We start from the raw sequence: 17,772 nt of genomic DNA, 5'->3' as shown, positions 1-17,772 counted from the left end.
CTGGTTATGGTCTTTGGTGGGTGGAGACCCTGCCTATGAAACACCTTCCTTTCCGGTGTGTGTGTGTGTGTGTGTGTGTGTGTGTGTGTGTGTGTGTGTTTGCAGTGCTGGGGCTCAAACCCAGGGCCTTGCGCATGCTAGACAAGTGATCTACCACTGAGCTACACCTTTAGACCCTTCTCTTCCTTTGTTATGCAGAGGTATCTCTGCACTCTCACACTTACAAGGGTGGTGGCATTTCTTTGCATAACTAAAAGGCTGATTTAAAAACAACAACAATAACTTTTTTTTTCCTTTTCTTTCCAAACAAAAGAATGGTTTCCACCTGGAGATAAATCAGAAAATCACTGGTTAACTTTTAAAAACAGTTTATCTGGCTGCCTTCCTGAATGGTCCTGCCTTGCTGGAGCTCCCAGGAAGAATGAGATTACTGGCCCTGGAAACTGCCTTCCAGAGGGGGCCTCACCAGATCTTTCGAACTGCCAGAGGGGCTCAGCTCTTCACCTCTAGCTCTTTGCTGACTCCCCTATTGAATATGATTGTTGGGGAGGGCAGGGTGAGCTGCCACAGAAATTGGACCCCCACAATATGGTTTTCAATTAAATGTGAGGTCATTTCCCAGTTTACCTGAATCAAAGGTGAACTAGAGACTTACATAGCTGAGATCCCCAAGTCCTCAGACTGGCAACCCTCAACTCTAAGGCCCTAGGATATGTTCTGCACATCCATTTCTGACCCAGCTCCAACACTCACAAACTCTTACACTGAATCTCAGCAGAGTCTGACCTCTCTATCAAGACCATTCATTCATTTGCTCATTCAATGAACAATTATTTATTGAAGGTTTATTTTCTGTTTTAAATCCCAGAGATAAAGCAGTGAATTGGACCCCACTTGTAGGCAGATAAACAGTTACTGAAGGGAAGGAGAGATACTGAGGGGTCAGGGAAGGGCACCAAGCTTGTCTCTTTTGTTAACACACTTTTTTTGTTTTTTGGTACTGAGGATTTAACCTAGGGGCATGTAACTACTGAGCCACATCCCCAGCCCTTTGTTATAATTTATTTAGAGACAGGGTCTCACTAAGTTGCTTAGGGCCTCGCTGACTTCTTAAAACTTTTTTTGGGGGGTGGTACTAGGGATTGAACTCAGGGGCCCTCGACCACTAAGCCACATCCCCAGACCTACTTTGTATTTTATTTAGAGACAGGGTCTCACTGAGCTGCTTAGTACTTCGAAGTTGCTGAGTCTGGCTTTGAATTTACGATCCTCCTGCTTCAGCCTCCCAAGCTGCTAGAATTACAGGTTTGTGCCACTGTGTCTGGACATTTTTTTTTTTAAGACAAGAGTCTCTGGGGCTGGGGATGTGGCTCAAGCGGTAACGCGCTCGCCTGGCATGCACAGGGCGCTGGGTTCAATCCCCGGCACCACATAAAATAAAATAAAGATGTTGTGTCCACCGAAAACTGGAGAAAAAAAAAAAAGACAAGAGTCTCACTATGTTGTTGCCTAGTCTGGCCCCAAATTCTCCTATCTCAGCCTTATAAATATCTGGATTTATAGGCATGTGCCACCTTACTGGACTTCTATAACATACAGTCTTCTTGCCAGTTATATTTGTAGTCTCTTTCTCAAACATATTCATTTTTCTCTCTTCCTTTCTCTCTTCAGACGCGAAAGCCTTCCCTCTAAGATTCATGCCTTCAGTCTGCCTCAGTTTCTTCATCTAGAAAATGGGCATACTCTAGCTTCTTTCTTTCCAGGGATCTTGGGGATTAAACTCAGGGGTGCTTAAACAGGGGTGCTTAAACACTGAGCCACATCTCCTGTTCTTTTTATTATTTATTTTGAAACAGGGTCATGCTAAGTTGCTTAGGGCCTCGTTGAGTTGCTGAGGCTCACCTTAAACTTTTGATTCTCCTGCCTCAGCCTCCAGAGACTCTGGGATTACAGTCATGTACCACAAAGCCTGGCTCTTTTTTTTTTTTTTTTTTTTGATACAGGGCTCTCTAAATTGCCACAGCTGACCTTAAATTTGTGATCCTCCTGCCTTCGCCTCCCAGGTTGCTGGAATTACAGGTGTATGCCCCTGTGCCCAGCTGGAAATGGAATGGGAAATAAGGAAAAGACTCCTTCTTTTTTTTTAATATTTATTTATTTATTTTTTTAGTTTTCGGCAGACACAACATCTTTGTTTGTATGTGGTGTTGAGGATTGAACCCGGGCCACACGCATGCCAGGCGAGGGCGCTACCGCTTGAGCCACATCCCCAGCCCGAAAAGACTCCTTCTTAACTGGGTGTGCCAGGCACCACAGTAGTTGTTGCACATACACTATATCCTTTGATCCTTTCACCAAGCAAAGTGGCTTAGGTAGCCTTCAGTCTGCTTTGCAGATGAGGAAACAAATTCTGGGAGATGGAATAACTTTCCTCAGGTGAATTAGCAAATGAATGGCAGAATTGAGACTCAAATTCTGATCTTTTGGGGCAAAGACGGAGACTTCAGGATAACTGGACATGCTACCACATCAGATATACATATATTTTTTTTGAGATGGGGGGTCTCCCTATGCTGCCCAGGCTGACCTTGAACTCCTGGGCTCAAATGAAACTCCTGCCTTAGCCTCCCAAGAAGTTGTGTCTGCAGGCATGTGCCCCAAAGCCCAGCCACATCAAACACTTTCTGCTGGCTGGTTGGCCAGCCTCTGCCTGTTTGCCTTCCTTCCTTCCTACCATCCTTCCTTCCTTCCTTTTCTTTTTTTTTTTAATTATTTTATTGTTGGTTGTTCAAAACATTACATAGTTCTTAATATACCATATTTCACAGATTGATTCAAGTGGGTTATGAACTCCCATTTTTACCCCGTATACAGATTGCTGTGTCACATCAGTTACATTTCCATTGATTTACAAATTGCCTTTCTAGTGACTGATGTATTCTGCTGTCTATCCCATTCTCCACTGTCCCCTCTCCCTTCCCCTCCCCTCCCCTCCCCTTCTCTCTCTCCATCCCCTCTACTATAAATCGCTTCTTCCACTTATATAATTTTTCTCCTACTCCTCCTTTCCTCTTATATGTAATTGTGTATAACCCTGAGGCTCACCTTCCAATTCCATGCAATTTCCCTTAACTCTCACTTTCCCTCCCGCCTATCATCCCTGTTTAATGTTATTCTTCTTCTCCAGCTCTTCGTCTCTACCCTGTCCTTGGTTACTCCCCTTATATCAAAGAAGACATTTGACATTTGTTTTTTAAGGATTGGCTAGCTTCACTTAGCATAATCTGCTCTAATGCCATCCATTTCCCTCCAAATTCTATAATTTTGTCATTTCTTATTGCAGAGTAATACTCCATTGTGTATAAATGCCACATTTTTTAATCCATTCATCTATTGAAGGGCTTCTAGGTTGGTTCCACAATCTTGCTATCGTGAATTGTGCTGCTATGAACATCGATATAGCAGTGTCCCTGTAGCATGCTCTTGTTAGGTCTTTAGGGAATAGACCTAGAAGGGGAATAGCTGGGTCAAATGGTGGTTCCATTCCCAGCTTTCCAAGAAATCTCCATACTGCTTTCCAAATTGGCTGCACCATTTTGCAGTCCCACCAACAATGAACAAGTGTACCCATTTCCCCGCATCCTCGCCAGCACTTGTTGTTGTTGGACTTCTTAATGGCTGCCAATCTTACTGGAGTGAGATGGTATCTTAGGGTGGTTTTGATTTGCATTTCTCTGACTGCTAGCGATGTTGAGCATTTTTTCATGTACTTGTTGATTGATTGTATGTCCTCCTCTGAGAAGTGTCTGTTCAGGTCCTTGGCCCATTTGTTGATTGGGTTATTTGTTATCTTATTATCTAATTTTTTGAGTTCTTTGTATACTCTGGATATTAGGGCTCTATCTGAAGTGTGTGGGGTAAAGATTTGTTCCCAGGATGTAGGCTCCCTGTTTATCTCTCTTATTGTTTCTTTTGTTGAGAGAAAACTTTTTAGTTTGAGTAAGTCCCATTTGTTGATTCTGGTTGTTAACTCTTGCGCTATGGGTGTCCTATTGAGTTCCTTCCTTTTCTTACTTTCCTGGAGATTGAACTAGAGGCACTTTACCATTGAGCTACATCCCCAGTCCTTTTGATTTTTATTTTTGGTACTGGGGACTGAACTCAGGGACACTCTACCACTGAGCTAAATCCCTGATCCTTATTATTTTTTGAGACAGAGTCTCGCTCAGTTGCTGAGGCTGGTTGCAAACTTTAAATCCTCTGGCCTTAGCCTCCTAAGTTGCTAGGATTGATTACAGGCATGTGCCACCATGCCCAGCTATTATTTATTTATTTGTTTTTTGTGGTGCTAGAACCCAAGGCCTCACACATGCTAGTTAAGTGCTCTACTTCTGAGCTACATACTCAGCCCTATTTTTAATTTTTTCTTTTTAAAAATATCCCTTTCATTTATATTTATTTTATTTCTCAGCATTCTTTTTAAATTTTTTTTTTTTTTTTTAGTTTTAGATGGACACGATATCTTTATTTTATTTTCATGTGGTGTTGAGGATATAACCCAGTGCCTCACGCATGCTGGGTGAGCATGCTACCACTTGAACCACATCCCCAGCTCATTTCCCAGCATTCTTAATTGTGGCCCCCAGAAGGTGCAGATTCATCTGAAGATGTTTGTGTGGAAGGGGGGTATAATATAGGGTTGGACACTGCTTTCCCTGCCCTTTTGGCCAGTACTGACAGGGCACTCATGACATATACCATGCCTTAGGTACGGTTTGCAAACTGTGCTCCTGGAGTATTAACCTGGGTTAGGAGGGTCTCCTGAGGCCAGTTCCCACCCGCCCCCACCTGCCTGGGAGCAGAGTCATGGAGGAGAGGGCAGACATTGCCTGATGCCAACGGTGTTGCTCTTGGACAGCAGCCGGTCCCAGGGAACACTGGGGCTCTTGTGTGGAAGGGCTACTGCTGAGCCAGCCTGGTCCCTGGCCAGGCCCTGTTCCAGCTCAGGCCTGTCCCCAACTCTTACCCCATCCTCTGATCCAGTCCTGATGTTTCTTCTTTCCTTCATCATCTCTTTCTTTTTTTAACAATTTTTATTTTGAGAAAGTTTTAAAATGTAGTCATACATTGCATAGTATGTTTCTGTCAGCCATAGACTATATAGGTAATGATGGTCCCATGAGATTATACTATAGCTGAAAAATTCCTGTGGTCTTTAGTGTACCTTTTCTATGTTTAGAAAAGTTTAGATGTAGGGCTGGGATTGTGGCTCAGCGGTAGAGCGCTTGCCTAGCACGGGCGGAACCTGGGTTCGATTGTCAGCACCACATAAAAATAAAGGCATTGTGTTGTGTCCATCTACACCTAAAAAAAATAAATAAATATTAAAAAAAGAAAGGTTTAGATGCATTGTTACATTCGTGTACAGCATCAATACAGTACCATGCTATGCCTTGGAACCTGTACCATATAGTGTAAGTGTGTTATAGGCTATATCATTCAGGTTTATGTAAAAACACTAAGATGTTTGCACAAAACAGAACTGTCTAACAATGCAGTTCTCACAACATCTTCCCACATTGTTAACTGACATATTACTATATAGAAAAAATACACATATACCCAATACTCAGGATGGCGATCATTATTACTTTGCCTGCTATTTTTATCTACCTCTTTTATACCCAGGCTTCTTCAGTGTGCTCTAGGGAAGTCTGGTTTGCTAGTGAAAATGGAGGTGAGCTGGGTGTGATGGCATACGCTGTAATCTCAATAGCTCAGGAGGCTGAGGCAGGAAGATAGCAAGTTCAAAGTCAGCCTCAGCAATTTAGCAAGGCCCTAAGTAACTTAGTAAGACACTTTCTCAAAATAAAAAGTAAAAGGGGCTGAGCATGTGGCTTAGTGGATTCAATTCCCAGTACAAGGAAAAAGAAAAAAAAAAAAGAGGAGGAGAAATTGATAGAATCTAAGTGATGAGAGGTTGGGTGTTAGAGTCAGATCTGGATTTGAATCCTGAAAACTGCTTTGTGACCTTGGACAAGTCACTAAACTTTAAGCCTCAGCTTCACTTTCTGTGAAATGGGAATAATACTTCTACCATCAGGACTCAATGTAATGACACATGTAAAGCACAGTGCCAATGCCTGGCATTCACTCCCTATAAGTAAAGTACAACCAATCTGAATATTAGCAACTATGGGCCATGACTCATCCAAAAGCTTAGAGAACACACTCCTGTGACCACAGAAACTTGGTCAAGAGACTGTGAGGGTTACTTCTCCCTCAGCTGGAATCCAGTAGGATTTAACCCCTGAAGTGGGAAAAGAAAGAAAGACAGGAAAAGAAAAGAAAGGAAAAATGGAGGGATTGTTCATTAGCAGAGAGAGGAAAGGGTTTAGATGTTCAGGTCACGACAGATCTTAAAGAGAGAATGCCCTGGGAGGGGTCTGGAAAGCAGAATGGCAGGCATCTTGTGGGATGGCTGGAATAGAGGCAGGTAGGACAGAGAAAGGACATCCACAGCCACAAGAGCAGCAGGAGCAAAGGTACCAAGGTGGGGATCCACCAGGCACTTTGGGGAGGGCCTGCCTGGAGCTCAGTGCAGCTGGAAAACAGCAGACGTTTCTGGGGAGTGTGGACATGGGACTGGACAGAGCTGCAGAAGCCAGTCCTAAAGGGCCCTGAAGCCAGGCACGGTGGCGCAGCCTGTAATCCCACCAGCTCTGGCAGCTGAGGCACAGGAAGATCCCGAGTTCAAAGCCAGCAAGGCATTTTTAGAGACAGACTCTGTCTCTTAAAAAAAAAAAAAAAAGAATTCTCAGTTTAGAGGGCCCTGAATGTCAGACTGAGGTGCCTGTGGATGGTGGGGAAAGAAGAAAAGAGGTTTGTTTGTTTGTTTGTATTGGTATCAGGGATTGAATCTAGGGTGCTTGACCATTGAGACACATCTCCAGTCCTTTTTTATATTTTATTAGAGACAGGGTCTCACTGAGTTGCTTAGTGAATTGCTAAGTTGCTGAGGCTAGGTTTGAACTGGAGATCCTCCTGTCTTAGCCTTCTGTGTTGCAGGGATTACAAGACATGTGCCACCATTTCTGGTCTAATTTGAATGTTTTATTTATTTATTTATTTATTTACTTACTTATTTTTTAGTTATAGATGGACACAATACCTTTATTTTATTTATTTAGTTTTAGGTGGTGCTGAGAGTTGAACCCAGTGCCTCACACATGGTAGCAAGTGTTCTACCACTAAGCCCGAGCCCCAGCACGTGAATGTTTTAAAACCCCTTGTATAAGCTCCTTTATAAAGGCTCCTTATAAATATCCTCCCCTGTAAAAAAATATTTCCCCTTCTTTTGTGTCCCTACTATCCTCTTTTGGATCCTTGGCCATAGTACAGTCATCTCTTGGTATCTGCAGGGGATTGATTCCAGGACCCTGGTGGATACCAAAATCCACAGATGCTCAAGTCTCTTCTAGCACTTGCCTAGCACATGTGAGGCACTGGGTTAGATCTTCAGCACCACATAAAAACAAATAAACAAACAAATAAATAAAGGTAATGTGACCATATACAACTAAAAATATTTTTATAAATATAACAAATTGTGAGATGCAGCAGCACACACCTGTAATCCCAGCTGAGAGGCCAGCATAGGACGATCATGAGTTTGAGACCAGCTGGTGCAATTAGGGAGACCCTATCTCAAAATAAAAATTTAAAAAGCTGGGGATGTAGCTCAGTGGTAGAGTGTCACTGGGCTCAATTCTCAGTACTGCAATAAATAAATAAATTAAATGGCATGATATTTCATATAACCTATACACATCCTCTTTTATACTTTACATAATTTCTAGATGACTAATAATACCCAACACAATGTAAATACTATGTAAATAGCTATTTTATTGTATTGTCTAGGGAATAATGACAAGGAAAAAAGTGTACATGTCAATATAGACTATTTTTTTCTGAGTATTTTTTTCTCTTTTTTCCCTCTGTGGTACATCCTCAGCCCTTAATTTTTTTTTTTTTTTTTTGTACTGGGGATTTGCCACTGACCTAAATCCCCAGTCCTTTTTATTTCTTATTTTGAGATAAAGCCTTGCCAAGTTGCTGAGGGTCTTGCTAAGTTTCCCAGTCCAACCTGAAATTTTTGACCTTTCTACTTCAGCTTCCTAGGTGGTTAAGATTACAGACCTGTGTCCTCACAGCCTGATTTTTTGAATAATTTCAATATGCAGTTGGTTGATCTGTGTGGAAACTGAACCTACTAAAGCAGGGGGCAGATTACTCATCTGCTTACATGTCAACAAAGTCATCCTGTTATCATTCCTATTTCATTAAAACTTTTCAAAGAATTCTCATTGCTTTTAAGATTAAGATCTATATTATTTATTGCAGTATAATAGATTACTCTATAACTTAATTCCTTTATATAATGACCATTTAGCTCAGTGGGAGAGCACATGAAGTCTCTGGATTTGATCCCTGGCACTGCAAAAAAAAACAAAAACAAAAAAAAAACCCAATCATTTGGCTGGCCAATGAAGTTCAGAATAAATTACTCACAGGTACTTGTTAAGGCATAGTAAGATGGACTTTATTTAGAAACATCATGATTGATACAGGGATCACTGAAATGGGGTCTTGTAGTAGGAGAAAGAGATTGGGATCAACCCTGAGTACAGCACGGGCAGGTGGGAATTTATAGCCAAAGAGCAGGGTGAGTGTCAGGGCATAGAAAAGGACAAAGAGGAAACAACAGGGAGAGGGGGATTCTGGCTAAACAGACCTAACAAGATTCTTGCTTATGACAGGCCAGGGTGATCAGACATCACCTGGGGGATGGTGGAGGGTGAGGAACCTGATCAGATATTGAGGTTGATCAGATACTGAGTGAAGGGAGTTCCTGCTAAACTGACTTAGCAGGGTTCTTTGCTAAAACTGGATTTTATAAGAAGCACACATGGGCCTAGGAGAAGGTTCAGGAGCCTGACTGAAAGTTTGTCCATGCAAAGAATCTTTGTCCTTGGTTAGGAGACGTCCATTTCTCTCAAGAGTCTTTCTTTAGAGCTGCTTGAGTATTCCCACTACATGTCAGATGTTTTCCCTCAGAGCTGTGGATCCAAGAGAGAAAGACTGAAGCTGCAATGTCTTCCATGATTTACTGCCAGAAGTTACACTCCGCTCACCTCTGCCTTGTTCTGTTTGTTAGAGGTGAGTCACCAAGTATAGCTCATGCTTAGAAGAAGAGTGGAGATTAAACCTGACATCTTAAAAGGAGGACATTAAAAAAATATATGGAACCAGGCACAGTGACGCACGCCTGTAATCCCACGGCTCAGAGGCTGAGGCAGGGGGATGGAGAGTTCAACTCAGCCTCAGCAACTTAGCAATGCCTTAAGCAACTTAGTGAGACCCTGTCTCTAGGTCAAATACAAAAAAGGGCTGGGAATGTGACGCAGTGGTTAAGCACCCTGGGTTCAATCCCTGGTACCAAATAAATTAATAATGATGGGGCTGGCGCTATAGCTCAGAATAGAGTGGGTACCTAGCATGCCGGAGGCCATGGGTCCCATCCCTAGCACTACCATCAAAAAAAAAAAAAAAAAGCTAACTGGGAATTAAGCTATGCAGGTGGGTGGTAGCTGGGAGAGTGGGGGTGTGGCACTGTGTTTGATTCCCAGCACCGAAACAGAACAAAAGAAAAAAACATAATCATGGTCTCATGCTAGGTACCAAGGACTCAATATGATCAATAAGACCCAGTTCTTGACCCCAAAGAGCTTCTAGTGTAAAAAAGAGAAGATAGGAAATTAAACAGTTCATCATAACACAGTATATATATTTAAAAAAATTTTGTCGATAAACCTTTATTTGTTTATTTATATGCAGTGCTGAGAATCAAACTCAGTGCCTCACACATGCCAGGCAAGTAATCTACAACTGAGCCACTACCCCAGCCCATAACACGTATATCAAGGCCAATACTAGAGGGGAAGATAGGAACTATGGGAAGACGCACCCCCAGTGTAAATGGCAGTGTAGCTCATTGGTAGAATGTGTGCCTAGCATGCTCAAGGCCTTGGATATGGATCCCTTTGGGGGGGGGGGAGGAGTCACTTCTTCAAAAAGGAAACAATACACTCTGGTTGCCCTGGTATTTTCCCTTACAGCACTTTATCATAATCACAATGAGTAACAGGTATTCAGGACTTCTTTAGACTGTGTCTCATTCTATATAGTAGAGGTCAAGGAAAAATTAATTTATTTTCCCATACTCCCTAGGAACCCCATTCTCTGTCCTACCCTAACAGTCCTGGAGCTGCTTAGTCAGACTTTCAGACCTTCAGAATATATGTTCATCAGTTGTAAATAACAGATATCCAACTAAAATCTCACAGAAAATAGTGAATTTATTTATTTATTTTTTTGGTACTGGTGGTTGAACCCAAACCACAGAGCCACATCATTTATATATATATGCTGAGGCTGGCTTTGAACTCATGATCTTCCTGCCTCAGTCTCCTGAGATGCTGGTATTACAGATGTGCGCTGCTGTGCATGCTGACTTAGGCAATTTTAAAGTCCAGACATGGATCAGGCTTCAGGAACAGATGGATCCTGGGGCCCCCCCAAAATGGGGTCAAGACTCATTTTATCTTCTGTTTTCTTCCCTATGATTCCATTCTCTGGCAGGTGTTCCTCAATAGGTGAGAAAGAAAGCCACTACCAGCTATGGGCTCAAGACCTTCTCATTTTCTCATTTAGCAATGCCTTCTCCTCCAATAATTTTTTTAGTTGTAGATGGACATAATATCTTTATTTTATTTTATTTCTTTTTATGTGGTGCTGAGGATCGAACCCAGTGCCTCACACATGCTAGGCAACCAACCGCTCTACCGCTGAGCCACAACCCCAGCCCCTAGCAATGCTTTTTTTTCCTTTTTTTTTTTTTTAAGAGAGAGTGAGAGAGGAGAGAGAGAGAGAGAGAGAGAGAGAGAGAGAGAGAGAGAGAGAGAGAATTTTTTAATATTTATTTTTTAGTTCTCGGTGGACACAACATCTTTGTTGGTATGTGGTGCTGAGGATCGAACCCGGGCCACAGGCATGCCAGGCGAGCACGCTACCGCTTGAGCCACATCCCCAGCCCCCTAGCAATGCCTTCTTAAAGCTTCTAGGAAAAGCCAGGAGGGTGGAGGTCACCCTCACCTGGATCAAATAAATTAAGGGTGGGGTTCTTCAAGGAAAATCCTACTACAGGAAGAAGGGAAAATAGATAATGTGAGATAAAATAATCTATAATTATGATAGCTGGTGATTCTGTGAGACTTTAACTTCATAATAAATCATTCCCAAACGTAGTGACCTAAAATTATTCTCTTTTATAATTCTGTAGATTAGCTGGGTTTAGCTTGGCAGTTTTGCTGCTCTCCTCTAGGGCTGCTTGTGCTGTGGATTGGCTGTGCTGAGGCTCTAACATGGCCTCCTTCACATCTATGGAGCTAGCTGTTGCGATCGGTTTCCACACGGTGTACCATATCTTCATGGTCTAACCTAGACTTCCTTTCTGGGTGGCACTCAGGTAGAGTGGAAGGACTAGAAGCTGCAAGGGCTATTAAGTCCTAGCCTTGGAAGTCACCTAATATCATGTCATTGCATTCTCTGATCAACACCAATTCCAGGCCAGCCCACATTCAAGGGATTAGGAAACAGATGTCGGGTGATGAGAGTAGTGACAGTCACATTGCAAAAAAGAACCCAGGGAGGAAAGATTCCTAGAAGGCCATTATTTTAACAATCTATTCGACCCCACAACTAACTTTTTCAAAGTCCTTTCACTAACCCTCTTCCCATCTCAGCAACCTGGTTCCTTTGACCTCCATAACCATTAGAGGCTCATCTTCTTCAAGAAGTCTTTCCTAGCAGCAGGGCGTAGTGGCCCATGTCTGTAATTCCAGTTTCTTAGGAGGTTAAAGCAGGAAGATCGCCAAGTTTGAGGCCAGCCTGGGCAATTTAGCAAGACTGTCTAAAATTAAAATTTAAAAATGGGCTGGGGATGCAATTTGGTAGTAGAGTACTTGCTTAATATGTATGTGGCTCTGAGTCTGATCCCCAGCTCTGCAACAAAATACAACAAACAAACATAATTGTTGGGCGCAGTGGCGCCTGCCTATAATCCCAGCAGCTCGGAAGGCTGAGGCAGGAGGATAGTGAGTTCAAAACCAGCCTCAGCAACTTAGTGAGGCCCTAAGCAACTCAACTAGAACTTGTCTATAAATAAAATATATTTAAAAAAATAAAAGGGCTAGGGATGTGGCTCAGCAGTTAAGCACCCCTGGGTTCAATCCGTGGTACCAAAACTACAACTACAAAAAAAAAAAAAAAAACCACATAATCATGGTCCTATGCTACGTACTAGGAACACAGTATGATAAATAAGACCCATTTTGTGTGTGTGTGTGTGTGTGTTACTGAGGATTAAACCCAGGGGTGCTTTACCACTGAGCTACATCCTCAGTCCTTTTTTTAAAAAAAATATTTATTTTTTAGTTGTAGGTGGACACAATACCTTTATTTTATTTACTTTTATGTGGTGCTGAGGATCGAACCCAGGGCCTCGCACATGCTAAGCAAGCACTCTACCGCTGAGCCACAACTCCAGCGCCCCCCCTCTTTTTTAAATATTTACTTTTTTTAGTTATAGATAGACACAATATATTTTATTTTTTTATGTGGTGCTGAGGATGGAACCCGGGGCCTCCGCATACTAGTGAGCACTGTACCTCTGAGCCACAACCCCAGCCCCTCCTCAGTCCTTTTTAATTTTTTATAACTCACTAAGCTGCCGAGGTTCTAAATTGCTAAGGCTAGCTTGGTTGTGATTCTCCTGCCTCAGCCTCCTGAATTGTTGGGATTATAGGCATGTGCTACTACCCCTGGATTCTAGCCCTTATTATTTTTTAAATTTTGAGATAGAGTTTCATTAAGTTGCTCAGGCAGACGTTGGAGTCCTACTGTCTCAGCCCTCCAAGTAGCTGAGATTACAGGCTTGTGTCATTATGTTGGGTTTAAAACCCAGTTCTTACTCTCAAAGAGCTTCTAATGTAGCCAATCTGATGGCACACACCTGTAATCCTAGTCACCTGGGAGTCTGAGGCAGAAGAATCATAAGTTTGAGGTCAGCTTCTAAAACTTAGTGAGACCCTGTCTCAAAATAAAAAATCAAAAGTGCTTGTAACAATTATAATGCACCAATAAAAAAAGTGGAAAGAGGAAAAATAAATTAAAAGGGGCTGTGAATATAGCTCAGTAGTAGGGTAGCCCTGGGTTCAATCCCTAGTACTGCCAGAAAAACAAAACATAAACAAAAGTTTCTAATCTAAAAAGGGGATAGGAAATCAGGGAATTAAACAGATTATTTTAACAGTGTATTAAGGGCAATGCTAGAGGGGGATGAAGTTAATCTGGAATCATAGAAGGGCAGCCAAGTCCATCTTGAGGTGGAAGGAAGATTTTAGGATGAGAGGACTTAAAAAAAAAAATTGTGTTGCAGTGCTGTGGATAGAACTCAGGGCCTCCTGCATGCTAGGCAAGTGTTCTGCCACTGACCTATGTCTTCATCCTCTAGGCAGAACTCTTGATTGGAAGCCACTGAAATCCAACTCAAACTGATTTAAGTAAGTCACAACTGAAAAGTCCTAGGAATATCAGCTTCAGGCATGACTAAATCCAGGTATTCATCACAAATAGTCTCTTTTCATTTCTCAGATTATTTCTCTGTTTGCTTAATTCTCAGGCAGATTGTCCTTATAAAGTAGGCAAGGATTGCCCTAATAGCTCCTGACTTATTATTCTAATTGTCCAGGCTGGGATTCATGCTCACCTTATGGAATCAGGGAGTAGGATTAATCCCTCCAAATCAGTTTGGTGTCCGGGTGCTTGTCTAGAATACATACATACTCTCTCTCTCATACTGAGGATTGAACTTATCGGATGGTTTACCATTGAATTACATCCCCCATCTTTTATTTTTTAAGACAGGGTCTTGCTAAGTTGCTTAGGGCCTTGCTAAGTTGCTGGTGCTGGCCTTGAAATTGTGATCTTCTTGCCTCGGCCTCCCAAATCACTGGAATTACATGCATGCACCACTATGCCTGGCTCTGGATTTACTCTTTAGCATTGCAACAAATGAAAGGAAACAAGAATGGAGCAGAGAAGTGCCTTAAAGTAAAGCAATAAAAGTTGCTGAACAGGCCAGGCATCAAGTTGCTCCTAGGCAGGAGATTGAATGAAAACCCTCCTAGAAAGATGTTCTCTGCTGTACACTCAGAAAAATGAGAAATTATACCCCACCTGATTCAAATGTAAAAAAAAAAAAAAAAGAAAGAAAAAAAGAAAGATGTTCTCTGAAGGAAAATGTCCTAGGGGAAGGGCAAGGCATCCTTGGAAAGTGGAGACAGCAGACATTTAAAGAAAGAATGGGGTCAAACATCTCCAAGTCTACTTAGATGCAAAAGCTTTGTCAAGACTTTGTCTCCCACTTCATCCTGTGAAATCAAAAGTTTTCCACTTGTCTTGAGGGTTAAATGAAATATCAAATACAGAGGTTCAAAAAAAAAAAATCTCCCTATTCTCTTGGGCATTAAATCAAACCTCTAGGTCCTAAAGCAGGTGTACCTTGCCCTACAGCCAAGGAGCATTCTCCACCTAGTGGCCATTGTAGTCACTGTGCTGTAGAGTTGGCCAGTTTAAGAAGTGATTGACATTCCCAGACTGATGAAGCACCATGCATGGACAGTGAACTGGGGAGTGTCAGAAAATGACTATCTGGACTTTCTTTGTAATGCTGGAATTAAAACAGGGCAGAGTAGATGAGGTTGTTAGGTTGGGGGAGAGAGATTTTTTCCTAATGTGTCACTGAGTGGCATGCAGGGCAGGGCAGAGTAAGTGAACAGCTCATCTGGCAGGGGGTGCTGTCAGGGAAGGGGTTTCTTCTTCATGTGCTTTATCTGCTTTGGGAAGGAACCCTGTCCATCCTACTTTAAGACTCCAGGTGTAAACTATGATTTCTTCCAGTTTCTTTTATAGTGATTCTGTAATCAGGCCTCTCATGAAGCTAGTGGTGGTACTCAGACCAACACTGAGGGTCTCTTGAATCCCAGGTCAGTCTTTCTATGTCATCCCTCATGGTTGCTACATAGGTACACGTACAGGTCTGTCTGCACTAGGGGGTTATTAATGCTTGCTTTGCATCTAGCTCTGGGATGGGATACATTCCAATCCATCTTTGTTTTGGTACCAGGGATTGGGCCCAGGGTGCTTAGCTAGCTCTCTTTTTTATACTTTAGTTGGAGACAGGGTCTTGTTAAATTGCTTAAGAGCTCACTAAGTTGCTGAGGCTGACTTTGAACTTGTGATCCTCCTGCCTCAGCCTCCTAAGCCACTGGGATTACAAGCATGGCCACTGAGCCTGGCTTGCTTTCTTTCTTTCCTTTTTTTTTTTTTTTTTTTCTTCTTCCAGTACTGGGAATTGAACCCAGGGCCTCACTCATGCTAGGCAAAATTCTATACTCCATTTCATCTTGTTTATGTTTTACACATGGTTCCATTTCTTCTCAGTTGTCATTGATTGCAGAGCCTGGGATAAGCCAGGGTTCTAAGATGACTTTAGGGTTCAGGGAAGAACTTCTGTGGGCATGGGGATACATGCCTGTAATCTCAGCAATTTGGGAATCAGAGGTGAAAGAATCTCAAGTTCCAGGCCGGCCTTGGGAATGTAGTGAGACCCAGTCTCAAAAATATAAAAGGCTGTAGATGTAGCTCAGGAGTAAAGTCCCTCTGGGTTTGATCCCCTATACGACAAAACAAACAAAAAGCCCCCACCTCTGGTTAATATGTTGCCTTTCCCCCGATTTCCTTAGTTAGATTGAATTAGGTTTCTGGCATTTATCACAAATCACTGAATCCTAACACTGGGGACCATGAGAGATATCATCTTCTTATGGCCTCACTTCCTCTGGGGGCCCAGGACTTACTTTAGGCCAACAATAAAAATGACATTAGCTGTCAATTATATGGTATTTGTCACATGTCAGGTGTTTATAAAGACTTCATTTTTGTTGTTGTTTGTTTTGGTGGCACTGAGGGTTTACCTGAGGGATGCCCCACCATTAAGCTATATCCCCAGCTCTTTCTGATTTTTGAGACAGAGTCTTGCATTAAGTTGTTGAGGCTGGATTTGAACTTGATTCTTTGCCTTAGCTTCCTGAGTCAGGATTACAGGCGCATGCTACCAGGTGTGGCTCATATTTAACTTTTAAATTCTTATAATAATCCATAGATATTCATGTTTCACTCTGACGTAGAAGTTGACTAACCCAGGTACGCATGGCTTTGGAAAGTGGGTGCTGGGACCTGAACCCTGGCTGCCTGGTTTGAGAGCCTGAACTTGCCATTGCACCAGACTGCCTCTTCAGGGATGATACTTCTCTGAGACCTTCACTGGCTTCTAGAACTCCCTCTAGGCAAGAGCTCCCTCTGATGTCTGCAGGCTATATTATGGGTCCTGCCCACTAACATCTGATATAATCCAAGCCTAGAGAAATTCAAACCTGATATTAGGGGTGTTGAGAATAAGTGGTTCTGTGATTTGAAGTCAGGACCACTGGGTTCAAATTCCTGGGTATCATCAGAATGGCTAAAATCAAGAATACCAGTGCTGGGCTGGGGATGTGGCTCAAGCGGTAGCGCGATCACCTGGTATGCGTGCGGCCCGGGTTCGATCCTCAGCACCACATACCAACAAAGATGTTGTGTCCGCCGAGAACTAAAAAAAAATAAATAAATAAATATTAAAAAAAATTCTCTCTCTCTCCTCTCTCACTCTCTCTTTAAAAAAAAAAAAAAAAAAAAAAGAATACCAGTGCTGACAAGGATGTGGAACCGTTGCTTGGTGGGAATGTTAAGTTGGTAGAACCACTTCAAAAAACCATTTGGCACGGGCTGGAGTTATGGCTCAGCGGTAGAGTGCGCATCTAGCACATGTGAGGCCCTGGTTCAATCCTCAGCACCACATAAAAATAAAATAAAGGTATTGTGTCCAATTAAAAAAAAAAAAACCATTTGGCAGTACCTAGACAAGCAAAAACCACATATAAGCCAAAAAACGTCCAAGACCAAACCCAAACAACAAACCCAAAATAAACACAAATAACAAAAACCAAACCTACTCTATAATTCTACTCCTGAGAACATGAGTGCACATGTGTACCAAATAACATACACAGAATTTTTCATGGCAACTTTATTTGTAATAGCCCCAAACAGAAAATGATCATAATTTCCATCAGCAGTAGAAAGGCTAAACTATAGTAGATTTAAATAATAGATTACTACATAGCATAAAAATGAATTCTTGAGTCTCAGATATAAAACTGGGCAAAAGAGGATATATAATTCCATTTTTATAAAACTCAAGAGCTGGCAGACTTATCCATAGTGATAAAAGTCAAAATAATGGTACTTCTGAGGGATAGTAACTAATTAGAGGAATGAGGAAAACTCTGGAAGGTTGGCAATATTCTGTATCTTGTTTTGCAGTTCTGGGGACTGAACCTAGGGTCTTGGGCATGCTAGTTGAGAGCTCTACCAATGAGTTACACCCCAGCCTGACATTCTATATCTTGACCTGGAAGGTAACTGCCTAGAGGCCAACATATATGTAAGGGCTTGTCATTCTAAAAACTGGCATACATAACTAAACAG

At 42.2% G+C, this 17,772-nt stretch overlaps 1 protein-coding gene across 1 annotated transcript in view; it reads right to left on the bottom strand.

The window, feature by feature from the left end:
* Positions 1-8,680: 8,680 nt before the first annotated feature.
* ZNF346 (zinc finger protein 346) overlaps positions 8,681-17,772 on the bottom strand; it is a 66,583-nt gene continuing 57,491 nt past the window's right edge. The window contains exon 7 of the mRNA XM_081279428.1: positions 8,681-9,122. Coding sequence (XP_081135554.1) covers positions 9,059-9,122 — 64 coding nt within the window. The 3' untranslated portion in view covers positions 8,681-9,058. The remainder of the gene's footprint in view (positions 9,123-17,772) is intronic.

The sequence above is a fragment of the Spermophilus citellus genome, assembly GCF_964194105.1.
Source record: "Spermophilus citellus genome assembly, chromosome: 1".
NCBI lineage: Eukaryota > Metazoa > Chordata > Mammalia > Rodentia > Sciuridae > Spermophilus > Spermophilus citellus.
This window is presented reverse-complemented; position numbering and strand designations above follow the sequence as displayed.